The sequence below is a fragment of the Eptatretus burgeri genome, chromosome 2 (assembly GCF_056783735.1).
Source record: "Eptatretus burgeri isolate ZD-2024b chromosome 2, Ebu_testis_v1, whole genome shotgun sequence".
Taxonomy (NCBI): Eukaryota; Metazoa; Chordata; class Myxini; order Myxiniformes; family Myxinidae; genus Eptatretus; species Eptatretus burgeri.
In genome coordinates, this window is record NC_140962.1 from 74,951,048 (window position 1) to 74,964,308 (window position 13,261).

The 13,261-nt window shown below is 44.1% G+C and overlaps 1 protein-coding gene and 1 pseudogene across 3 annotated transcripts in view; one reads left to right on the forward strand and one right to left on the reverse strand.

Moving 5' to 3' along the window:
• DESI2 (desumoylating isopeptidase 2) overlaps positions 1-13,261 on the forward strand; it is a 30,460-nt gene that overhangs the window by 983 nt on the left and 16,216 nt on the right. The window contains exon 1 of one of the 3 annotated variants that reach the window (XM_085869887.1): positions 3,935-3,994. The exons of the other annotated variants lie outside the window; for them this stretch is intronic. Within the exon in view, the coding sequence (XP_085726013.1) occupies positions 3,950-3,994 (45 nt within the window). The 5' untranslated portion in view covers positions 3,935-3,949. Of the gene's footprint in view, positions 1-3,934; positions 3,995-13,261 lie in introns of those variants that run through there. 3 annotated transcript variants of the gene reach the window in all.
• LOC147032347 (signal recognition particle RNA) lies at positions 5,366-5,506 on the reverse strand (annotated as a pseudogene).

The following is a 13,261-nucleotide window of genomic DNA, read 5'->3' on the forward strand; positions in this document are numbered from 1 at the left end:
TCTTGATGTTCTTTCTTCTCCACCACTACCGATGTGTTATATCTCTCTCTCTCTCTCTCTCTCTCTCTCTCTCTCTCTCTCTCTCTCTCTCTCTCTCTCTCTCTCTCTCTCTCTCTCTCTCTCTCTCTCTCTCTCTCTCCCCCCCCCCAGCACCCCATAGCAGGTATGCATACATAGCATGCATTTGCCATTCAGACATATTACAGATGATACAGACATCATGTTGTTTTCCACATCTAATATGTGTAATTAAGAAGCATATGACCCATTGAGACTCATGGTGGACTGATATCAGTAACTGTTGACAAATTTTTGTGACCTTTTGTTGGATAGACCCCAAACCAGTATTTGTACACGTGACTGCTTCACAAAGAGTCGTGCTTCCTCGAAAAGCAAGACGTTTCCTATTATAATGTCAAAATCAAAATTAAGTCCAAAAAATGAATGCAATTACAGGGAAATGCATTCACCATAATTAGATCTCAACATCTGAACGAAGGACTTGATTTTCTTCGTCATTGCTGAATGACTGGCACTGCGGCTTCATGTTCATGGTCGACGCGCAAGTACTGTACAAATGGCAGTGCAAGGCAACTTTGTGAGATGTCCCTCGAACGCACTTTTTAGCCCGTGCACGTCGCGCAAAGCGGGTTTAAGCAATCGGTTCACTCTGTCTGTCTTGTCTGTCTGTCTGACAGGCTTCAGTCAATGAGCGAGGAGCAACTTGATTGCAATTTAATTTATATCTCTCAGTCAGTGTGACAGTCAAACAAAATTGAAAATCATTCCAAACAGGAAACGTACTCTTTTTTTTTTTTCTTTTTTTTGAGACATCATGAAGGCCACAAACAATTCATTCATTCATTCATTGGCGCCATCCTCTATGTGGAGTGTTGGTGCTGCCGAAGCAGACTCCTTGACGATTCGGCACAATCCTGGACGGGTCACCTCTCCGACGCAGGATACCAGCAAGCTGGCGCTCATTTTGCTGACCTCGGAAGTATGACAAGCAGAGTCAACCCCACCTGGTATTGATTCAACAGCCGAGTGGGATTTGAACTCAGGATCCTACGATCCCAAGCCCACCACCCTAATCATGAAGCCAACACCAGGCATCCACAAACAATATGTACGAATAACTAATTGAATGTGTTACATAGGATGGTTTAAAAGTTGTATCCACAGCGGTAAACTTCCAATTGAATGTTTTTTTTTGTTGTTTTTTTTCCTACAGCCTTTAAAAGTTTTACTTTATTTCAATTTAATTACATATTTGAACACCGTGGAACACAAATGGCCTTGTTTGAACTTCCAAAAACCTCCAGTTTACTAGTACTTGGGAAAAATGTTACGCCGCCTCGACCAATCAAAGATGCTGTTCACTTTGAGGGTGGAGTGGCAGCGAGATTCAGACAAACATGGCGGTGCCTAGCGATGCAACCACAGAGCTAACTTCGTCCAAAGGATGTGTTTGTTTTTGGCATCTTTGTCTCAACAAGCGTTCCAAAATAGTCAGTTTCTCTGAGAAGAGTTGGCAGAAGGTTCAGCTCTGGACTGTTACATTTGGCCCATTGGCTTCGTATGGTTGCCATCGCACCTTTTATTCAAAGTTCACGAACAAATCTAATTTGTAAATCGGATTCTAATCCAGAGCAAGAGTTGAAAACACACTTCCCCTGTCCTTTTTCTCAAGACTGCACGGGTTAAGGTGTTCTTATGAATGTTGTATTTTATTTTTTGCAAGAACAATGTGCAAGTTTCCATAACCCTGGCCAGTGCTTGTGGAAGAGTCATCCAATCTGTGGCAAGAAAGTTGTCCCCAAGTTTCCACCCATGATCTTTTTGAGATTGGATTTCTGGGTTATTCTCAAAACTGCTTATGTATGGCAGCTTGGTCATTGGCACGGTGAATACACTTTTACAGAGAATCTCTGTTTGGAGGAAAGAGCTTCTCTGCACAACCTCGGGTCTTGAACATTTTACATCTGGCTTGGTTAAACGTTTCGACATCCACTCTGTCCATACGGCTCACAAGTGCATCCCTCAATGTCTTCACACAGGGATTGCCAAATGTTAAATGATATCCCTAACCTCTCAAAAGTCAAACAGGGCACTTTGCTTGTGATCAGGACCTTCGCTGCCTTCACTTTCCCCATTCTGTTTTGAGCATTCACTATCTCAACCAGAGAAGCAGTGAAATCTAATGAGAGCAGCACAATACATCTTTCTCAAAGTTGTTGAACATTTGACAAACATAATCTGTGCAAGCATTGTTTACTCTGCATCCTCCTCCTCTGTGTGCAGCACAAAACCACAAGTAGCATCATTGGCTGGGGGTGCAGCTGTGCCTCTGATGCAGTACCCATGTTACCAGTACACTGGTACTCATTTTGCCGACTTCGGAAAGATTACACGCTGTCAACCCTACCTGGTGTTAATTCAACGGAACAACAGGAGCTTGAACCCAAGACCCTCAGATCTTAAGCCAGCCGCATAACCGTTAAGCCAACACCAAGCTGTTTCCTCTGCATCTATTGAAGTAGAGTTTGGCATGAATGTCCTAGCAAAATGCCAAGCACAGGACAAAGACATTCATGTCTGAACTGTGAATGATAACATGCCCACTGAAATTAACATCATGTGCACTGTGAAGAAGAAAATCACATCTGCTTCCTCTTAGTTGCCTCACGGATGGTATGACACTCCCTTCCATGTCAATGAAGACTGTGATGTCATCAATCAGCTTCTTCCCACACTTGTACTATCTTTCATCGAGGAACTTGACAAGATTTTTCCTTTTTGTCATCACTGGACAGAATTTTTTTTCATTGCTTTGGGATTTTTTTTTCATTAGTGGAGGATATATTTTCTTTTTGCGATTTATAGTCCACAAACTGACCTTCATCCTCGTTCACTACTTTTGATGCCATTGTCTTTGTATCGGTCTGGAACTAAGTGTACCATTTTGGACTTATTCAGCTTGGCTTGATTAACAAAGACATTCAACACTTGATCAGCAAAATTCCCAAATGTTGATGGTGGTTTCATGATTTGGATTAACATCATGGCATCTCACATCCTGACATCCACATTGAACCAGTTGGTATCTCTTCAACGGATGGTGGTGGATTCATCGAACTCTCGAGAAAGTGAGTGAGTTTGAGTTTATTGGTCTTATCAAGAGATCCGTCATGGTTGGATAGTGGGAATGGCAATAGTCTGAGTGTGTGAGTCAGTATATTTTGAATGTCACCTTTTCTCAAAATTCCAACAATGACAAGCCATGCAAACAACTTCCTGTCTGCTTTGGAGAAATCTCCCATCCTTTTACCTTCACTTGAAGCACCTATTCCCTATGGGAGTGGCCAGGGAGGTTATGTTATTATCCTATTCAAATATGTAATTCAAAATACCTCTCGCTGCGTAATTGAAAACACCTCTCCATACTGGAAAATGTGCGGACAGGAATACTGCACCATACAAGGGTGGAGACTTGTAATATTCTCCCCTACCTGGAGGCGGTGCTACACAATACACATTTACATAGATAATTTATGCCCCCCCTCCCACCCCAAGACCACCGGCAAAGATAGAAACACCCCTCTGCACCAAGTGGGATCATGCTGAATTTATGTAGCAAGTCTGGATGTAATTGGCCCAGAACTGTAGGCTGAGCAGCGCGCGCGCGCACACACACGCACACACGCACACACACACACACACACACACACACACACACACACACACACACACACACACACACACACACACACACACACACACACACACACACACACACACACACACACACACACACTGGTCTGGTCTATGAATTATAGTAAAGATTATTGTGGATTTAGCTGTGTCTTTGAGTGCCTTTCATTTCATCTTCAGCATGAGTTTGTGATCATCAACGTCAATTTTCTGAAGTCGCTTCTGACAGAAGGCGATGAATGCTTCCTTTCCTTTTTCCTTGGCTGGCCTCGTCTGTAAGGTCTGTAACCACAGGTGAAGATGCAACTTTGCCAGTTGTTCTGTGATATGTCACAGTTGATCGTCCTTGCATCACGGTTGTCCAATAATTTGATCACATGCAGTTTGGGAGAAGCCATACTTCTGCTGTCTCTGGGTGACACAATGTTGCGCTTGCAACTTAGCGTTGACGTCAGGATGGTTTTCGTTCAAGTAAGACATCTCCAAGTCGTATGCTGAAAGGTACCTGTCATCGTTCGCTCTGTTGTATGCAAAGAACCGTGGAATCATAGAGTCAACACTCGACAAATGATGTTCCCAAAAAGTTACTCGAGATCCCCTGATAAACAGCAGCAATTCTTCCACCATGGTGATGTAAATGCTCCAGGAGTGAAAATGTCAGGGTGTTCCTGTGATTGACCAACTTCTCATAACTTGTGCTGTATAACTTCAGATAACTTCTCATAACTGCTGATGATGCTTCCTTGCATATGTCTACACACTTGGTTCCTATATTTCGAATGGACTTTGTGTAACGAGTGGAAAACAGTTTGTTATTGTTTGACTCATCATGTTCCATGTGATGTGATGTTTTTCTTATCAGTTAAGGAGCTACAAAAAGTGTTTTGTTAAACGTTAAGATTTTCCTATCAAACAATATCAGGTCTTCGGACTGCTCAGAGCAATCATCATCATCATGATTGGATGCACTGTATTTGTGGAGCATTTGTTGATGCATTATCCAAAACCATGGAGTTGTTTCGGCTCGTAAATATATATATATATATATATATATATATATATATATATATATATATATATATATATATATATATATATATATATATATATATATATATATATATGCCTGGTGTTGGCGCAGTGGTAAGGGCAGCGGCTTGTGATCCGAAAGGTCCTGAGTTCAAGCCCCGTTAGGCCACTGAATTAATACACCAGGGGGTTGACTCAGCCTGTCATCCTTCCGAGGTCGGCAAAGTGAGTACCAGTGTACTGGGCCGGTGTATACCCCGGTTAAAATAGGTGTACCATTTTCCTGTGTCGTAAGAAGCGACCAGGGTTGCGTCAGGAAGGGCATCCGGCGTAAAACATGTGCCAAATCACAATGCGGATCATACGGATGATCCGCTGTGGCGACCTCTAAAGGGAGCAGCCGAAAGAAGAAGAAGAAGAAGATATAAATATATATATATATATATATATATATATATATATATATATATATATATATATATGTTGTTGTTCGTCTTTCGGCTGCTCCCGTTAGGGGTTGCCACAGCAGATCATCCGTTATGATCCGCATACTGATTTGGCATAGGTTTTATGCCGGATGCCCTTCCTGACGCAACCCTGGTCGCCTCTTACGACACAGGGATAAGGATTGGGTTTCGCCATGATTCCGGGATGCCCTACACCCTCTCATAGCATGGTCCAGCGCATAGCTCCCGTCCTCAAGCGATCCTCCAACCCAAGCCTCCGAGTAGCCGGATTACAGGCGCACGCCACTGCGCCCGGTATATATATATATATATATATATATATATATATATATATATATATATATATATATATATATATATATATATATATATATATATATATATATATATATATATATATATATATATATATATATATATATATATATATATATATATATATATATATATATACTTTATCTACATTTACATAATGAGGAAAGGCTGCAGTGGACTTATGATTAAGGCTGGCATCCTCACACCTTTATTGCCTCCACCACTGAAGGTGAAGGAGGTTATGTTTTCACCTCTTTCTGTCTGTCTGTCTGTTAATTGCTGGAATCCTTCGGATTTCAGCAATTATGTTGGTCGGTTTTGTGTGTCATTCTGTCTGTCAATTTGTTTGTGTGTTTGTTTACCCTGTAGCAGCCACACTGTTTCAGCGATCATGACAAAACTGGGTACAGACGTCGATCCTGCTCCTGCTTAGACACTTGTCGTTTTTGGTGAATCTAGGTCAAAGGTCAAGGTCAAGGTCACCGAAAAACCGAAATTCTTATTTTCGCAATAACGTACGCTAAAATGGTCGTATCGACTTCAACCCAAAGCCAAAATGTGCATCTTCCAATTCTGCATCCAACCATATGTCTCATTGGGGTGTCACACCAACACCCTTCTTCGCGGTCGGGTGTCGAATGTCAGGTGGTGGGGTCAAAATTTCAAATTGCGATAAAAACGCCATTTCAAGTCCGATTGACTTCCAAGTTATGATCATGACCAAACTAAGTGCTATAACTCATTAAACAGCAGCACTATCGACTTAGAAGAACCAAATTGATTTCCAGGTTTTGTTTTTTCAGGGATCATGGAGATATGACAAAGTTATTCCAGCAATTCCTTGCTCAACGAGCAATTTCATTTGTTTGTTTGTTTGTTTGTGTGCAGGATATCACAAAACGTTTTGGATGGATTTGGATGAAATTTCGTGGACAGGATGGGTGTGTGACAAGGACGAACTGATTAGATTTTCGTGAAGATCCGGATCCAGATCCAACTACTAGAATTTTTAAAGTGATTCTTTACCATTGAGAGATTAGGCTAAACCGATATATAGCCTGATGTCTCACCAAGTTGTGGACGGATTCGGACGAAACTTGATGGACGAGTTGGGTGTGCGACAAGGACAAATTGATTCGATTTTGGTGAAGATCTGGATGCAGATCCAGAAAGAAGAATTTTATAAGTGATTCTTCACTATTGAGAGATGGGGCTAAAAACAATATTTGGCATGATATTTTAAAAAGTTATTGGGCTCGATATGTTCTACTGGATCAGGCATTGTGTGGTGGAGGTATGCACTCCACCGAGTGCCCTTCCAATGTTTGAGGATGTTTCCATCTCCAATGTGGAGTAGTGGCTTATTATGAGTCACAAGGCACATGACCTTCTTGACCCCGTGGAACCTTAACAGTGTATAAATATATTGTGTTGAATCTGCACCTGAGCATGAAGTGGTTTCTGATAACCATTGAACAATTGTTTTTTTTTGAATATACACTTGTTTGAAGTGAGTGGACGATAGATGAGTGAGGCTGTCTGAAGAGTCATGCACATTTTGGGGAAACATGACAGATTTGAAAAGAGGAAAGGCAGTACTGGGTCGACTTTGGTTGATGGTGTGAATAACACATTTTCAGGTGTGGTTGTGTGTGTGTGTGTGGGTGTGTGTGTGTGTGTGTGTTGCTGCATCAATTTAATATATGCTTGCACACATACTGTCTTATGTATGCATCATTTCATTGCTTTACTAGATAATTTGTATTCATTGTTTTTTCAAAGCCTTTGGGAAAGTTGGAATTGCTAAAATAGAGTGTAAATAAGTACACCATCTTTTCAATTATATGATTGGCAATACATCTTATGAAATGGCCGATTGCTTTAAAGCATTTTATGAAAACCTTTCCAATATTCATTTTCTTTACAATAATTGTTCTTGAAAATACAATAAATGACGAATCCAAGATAAAAGCCATCTTCAGGCTGAAATATCAGATGCTATCTTTGTTCTTTTTTCTTTTCTAAGACCTGTTTGAATAGGCATCTTTTAGGTCTGGTAGGATAGTTAAGAGATATGTGCACTCACATTTGAGCAGCTCTAGCCTGGGTTCTAATCTTGGTCTAGTTATAAACTGTCACCCTGGTGCTCCGCATGCAGGGTGATTCATGAATGTGTGTGCCGTCCCTCGGGTGGATGTTAAGCCTGGTGTACCGTAAAAATCCCACCAACTAATGGTAAAAATGTAAGCATTAGTTGGTCAGGTCAGGTCAGGTATGGGAGCATGTACCAGAGCAGTGCGGCGCTGCATCCACTTTATGCCGGTACTCCAGGGGCCTCCATCTGGCCATCCTCCAGGCAGATGCCTGGCCAATCCCCATCTCCTTGAGATGCCGATCAACCTGCTGCAACCACGAGGCACGTGGTCGGCCCATTGGCCTCCTCCACTCACGGGACTCCCTCGCTGAGAGAATCTGGTGAGCAGGATCAGCATCAAGAAAACGAGACACATGTCCATACAGCCGCAGCTGGCGCTCACGGACGATGCAGGTAACAAATCTCATTTGAGTCTCTCTCAGCCACCGCTCATTGGACACAGTCTGACCAGCGATAGCCAAGGATCCTCCGAAGAGACCTGGTACCAAAGGAATTAAGTCTCTGTCTCAGATCCTTGGTCAGAGTCCAAGTCTCGCATCCATAGAGCAAGACTGGAAGCACCAAGGACCTGAAGACTCAGACTTTCGTCCTCCCACACAGGTACCGACAGCACCACACCCCATTATCCAGTGAATCCATGACTTCCCAGGCCCGACCCAGACGTCTATTGACCTCTGACTCACAGCCGGCAGAGACATGAATATCACTGCCAAGGTAAGTGAATCTCTCCACGACCTCAACATCCTCACCACAAACAGGCACAGACAGGATAGCGGCATCCAAGATGTCACCGAAAGCCTGGATCTTAGTTTTGACCCAGGAAACCTGTAATCCCAGCGGCTCTGACTCCTCATTCAGCACCTCGAGGGCCCCCAAAAGGATATCTAAAGTCTCCGCAAAGCTTACTGCATCATCTGCGAAATCAAGGTCTGAGATCTTGACATTCCCAAATAATGCACCACAGCTTGATCTCTCCGACATCCTCCCGAGAATCCAGTCCATACAAGTGCTGAAAAGTGTGGGGGCCAGTAAACACCCCTGACAAACTCCAGTAACAACTGGAAATAAGTCAGAGATGGTACCACCACATCTCACAGCACTCTCAGTACCAGAGTAGATTTCAGACATCAGATCGATCAGTTTTGGTGGCATCCCACGAAGACTAAGAATCCTCCAGAGGACATCGCGATTCACTGAATCAAACGCTTTAGAGATCAACATAGGCTGCAAGCAGCCCCTGCCGAAACTCTCATATGCGTTCAGTGAGGACACGAAGAGCAAGGATACGGTCAATCGTTGACCCCTTTGGTGTAAAGCCTGACTGCTCTGGACGCTGGTGCTCAAGCAGATGGTGCCGAACCCTATCAAGAATTATCCGAGCAAAGACCTTGCCCGGCACTGAGAGCAGTGTCACCCCTCGGTAGTTGTTGCAGTCTTGGTGATCACCCTTCCCTTTCCAGAGAGGGACAACAAGGCCCCTCTTCCAGTCAGTTGGGATGATGCCTGTGTTCCAGACAGAACAGAGAACTGCATGCAATGACACGAGTGCAGCATTTCCACCAGCCTTGAGAAGTTCAGCATGGATGCCACAGATCCCTGGAGCTTTACCCCATTTCAAGCGGTTCACCACAGCCTGTGTTTCCACAAATGTAGGCGGATCACAGTTGATTGAAGGGTCAGCAACAGGGATTGTAACACCCCTGACGTCCAACTCGATAGCTGGTGGATCAGTCTGGTACAACCGCTCAAAGTAACCGGCCCAGCGGGCCTTCACTTCAGACTCCTCTGTCAAGAGCCTACCACTCTCTGCTCGAACTGCAGTACACTGAGGGATGGGCTTGGATGAACGTAATGCGCAAATTCCCCTGTAAGCAGGACGAGAATCCCTTGACCACAGGTGATGATGTACCCCCTCACAGATTCCTCGCACATAGGCCTCCTTGTCCACCCTCAGTGCACGTACAGTTTTACGCCTCAGCTCCCTGAACAGCTCAGCTCCGCCATTCAGCCTGGCCCTGCGACTCTGGTCAATGGTATCCAGTGTCCCTTGAGAGACAAAATTCTTCTTTGCCCTACGGTTAATTCCAAGCCATCCACCGGCAACATCAAGGCCGGTGGGCTTGAAGGCACTCCACAACTCTTCAGGACCTCCCAAAGCACCTAGACTCCTCAAATATCCATTCAGCTTGTTTGCAAAGTCCTCAGCTACCCTCTCATCCCTGAGCTTGCCAACATCCAGCCGAGGCTGGGATGGTACCATTCTCCTGGATTTAAGGTGCAACTTCAGAGTTTCTACAACAAGCCGGTGGTCAGTATTGAGGAACTGAGCACTCCGGTAGACCCTGCAGTTCTGGATTATCCTCCAGCGACCATCAAGAAGGACATGGTCAATCTCCTTTGCCACACCGACAGCGTTGGAATACCAAGTCCAGTGATGAGCTTGTGGGCGCTGAAACCATGAACCGGCCACCCTAAGTCCATGACTTCTTGCAAAGTCAAGGAACTTAGTGCTATTCTGGTTCATAGTTCCTGACCCATGGGGACCAACACACACCTCATAACCATCCCTATCAGTTCCAGTCGATGCATTGAAATCCCCCAAGACTAGAAGTGTATCTCGTCAGGGGCACTGATCAACCACAGACTCGAGCGTGGCGTAGAATGCATCCTTCACGGTGAGATCACTCGCCTCAGTCGGAGCATAAACAGAGACCAAGGAAATGACACCCAAGGAGTGACGAATCCTTAATCTCATAATACGCTCGTTCACTGGTGTTACCTCAATTATCATTGGAGTCAGTTTATTGGACACAGCTGCAGCAACTCCTTGGGCATGGTAACCATCAGAGTGACCAGACCAATAGTAGGTGTAACCACCCACTATGATCTCGCCGCAATCCAGTTTCCAAACCTCTGAGAGAGCTGCAATACCGATGTCCAAACGCTTGAGCTCAGATGATAACAGAGACAGGTGATCATCCTCTCTTCAGGAAAGGGCATTCCAGGCACCCACCCGAAGGGACCGCCTCAGGTTAACCCAAGGAGACCGCCGTCTGGTAGACGACACCTCAGCACCACTCCGATACACTCTCCCGCAATCTGACCCAGGAATGTTACCTCGTGGTTTCCCTCCTATCATCAAAGATTGGGGGTCCCGAAGGCTTTGCCCCAATCCCATCATCTGGTGAGCTGCCCTGCGAAGGGAAGCTGCACAGGAGGTACTCCCAGGGAGTGGGTTTTCAGATTTCTTTGCGTTTTGTGTTTTGCGGAATGAAGGGTTTTACGGTGGCCAGAATGCAAATCCTGCCACCAACCTCCTAATAAGAAGTAACCCAACTGCAGGAGATCGTCCACAGACACAGTTGGGCACTAGATATGGATGGCCGTTGGCTCACAAGGTGCTCCTCCGCCCTTTGACAGGTTTTGTTTTTAATCCTGCTGGGAGTCCATATCCAAACACCCTCCTCACGAAAAAACCTGGTGGGGGAGACGGTTTAGTCGCCGACATCCCGACCATGGAACAGGTTAGTAGAGGTTTACATGATACCTGAAGCAAGTCACAGATCTAATCTGGCCTGACCTGACACCTGACACCTGACATTTAGTTGGTGGACATTAAAAATCACACGGTAAAATTTGCAAAGAGTAGGTGAGTTATTGCTGGCACCTTGAACAAATTCCAAATTATTGCCACTTTCAGTTCAGGCCTGGCCTGCTGGTTCGTGAAAGACTTGGGCCAAAAACAGTCCCTGGCTAACTCCACAATGTTGGAAGAATAGGCGTAAGAGTCTTCTTCTTCTTCTTGCATACGGCAGCTAAGCTGCCGGGGTAGCTATCATTTCTTGGAAGCGCGACTGTGTCGCTGATGCAGTGCCCCTCTACCAGTACACACTGGTACTCATTTCGCCGACCTCGGAAGGATGACAGGCTATCAACCCCATGGTGTATTAATTCAGCAGCAAACGGGACTTGAATGTAGGACCCTAGGATCCCAAGCCGCCACCCTAACCACTAAGCCAACACCAGTAGTCAGAGTAGCAGTATTTTTTTTTAAATGTTGCTTCTTTTGCAATGCAATACTCGAGGGAAGTCGATGGCACGTCATCACAAATTCCCATACTTCCCTCCTAAAGCAAGGTTGAAAGATGGCAAAAAAGTTCCACCAGGAATGACCCAATATCAAATTTTGAGTTTAAAATGTTTTCACGTTTTGACCATCTATCCATCGGGACCGTACTCTGTGCAGGGCGTTGGTGCTTCCTAAGCACTTCTCCTTGGCTATTGGGCACAATCCTGGACGGGTCTCCACTCCGACACAGTATACCAGCAAGCTGGCACTCATTTTGCCAACCTCGGAAGGATGACAGGCAGAGTCAACCCCACCTGGTATTAATTCAACAGCCAAGTGGGATTTGAACTCAGGATCCGAGGATCCCAAGCCCACCACCCTAACCATTAAGGCAACACCAGGCATATGTTTTGACCCTTGTGACTCTAAGTGACCCTGGGGCATGAACCGGGGGTTAAATCCAAAAAAACATCGCATATTTCATGCGTCCCTCAATGTTTATTGCACATACAAAGCTTCATTTAAAAACCTTTTAAAATGTGCCCGTAATTGCATTGTTGGGTATTTGACGTTTTGACTGCTCTCACATCTCTTGCCATATGGTGATCCTAACTACCACGTTTGGTGAATTTCTTTGCAACTGCTTTTCAAGTCTGCATTTTAAGAAACAAAATTAATAAACTGCCAATGAGTGGAATGGATAAAACAATTTGTGAGAAGTGAATTTGCAACCAATAAACAGATGAAGCCCCCAAAGTAAATCTGCAAACTTGTTTTATTCCAAAAGTTACCTCTGAGACAATTGACTGACTTGCAGGGGTAATTCTAAATTCGTCCATCCAGGTTTCGTTTATTTAATTTTGACACACACACAGAGTTCATTGAAATTCAACTTTTTGTAAAAAATTCAATCTTGAAATTGGAATTCTGTGTCACCTTTGAGGGTTCAACGTTTATTCGATTGTGCACAAAAATGAAGCATTTTGCTGATGCCTGTGTGTTTTGCTTTTTGGTAATAGCAATGCACATTGCTGACAAGTTATGATATGATTTTACTGAAGACACTTTGTTTTTGTTCAGTGTATGATGACGAGTGATAATGTATGCACAGCGATTTGCTATCGAAACCTTGATTTTATGTCACCTTTAAGTTGATGGGTCATCTACATATGACATACTCAAAAATAGGGAATGTTCGATCCCCTTCTGCTTTTCCCATTGTATGTTCCATACGTAAATATTTGGAACTACAACGGCACTCAGTGGAGCGCATACCTCTGCCAGGCTGAACAGTTTACATTTTGTAGCCCACTGATAGGCCAGATCTGCATCCGGAGCTAACCAACATCGAATCAGCATATTCTTGTCACCAAACTAACTCGTCCACCAAGTTTTGTCCGAATCCGTCCATAATTGTTTGAGATATCATAACTGTTTGAGATTTGTGTCTATCTCTCAATGATGAAGAATCAGTCGAAAAATAAAAAAAAAACAATTCTTGTAAAAGGATCC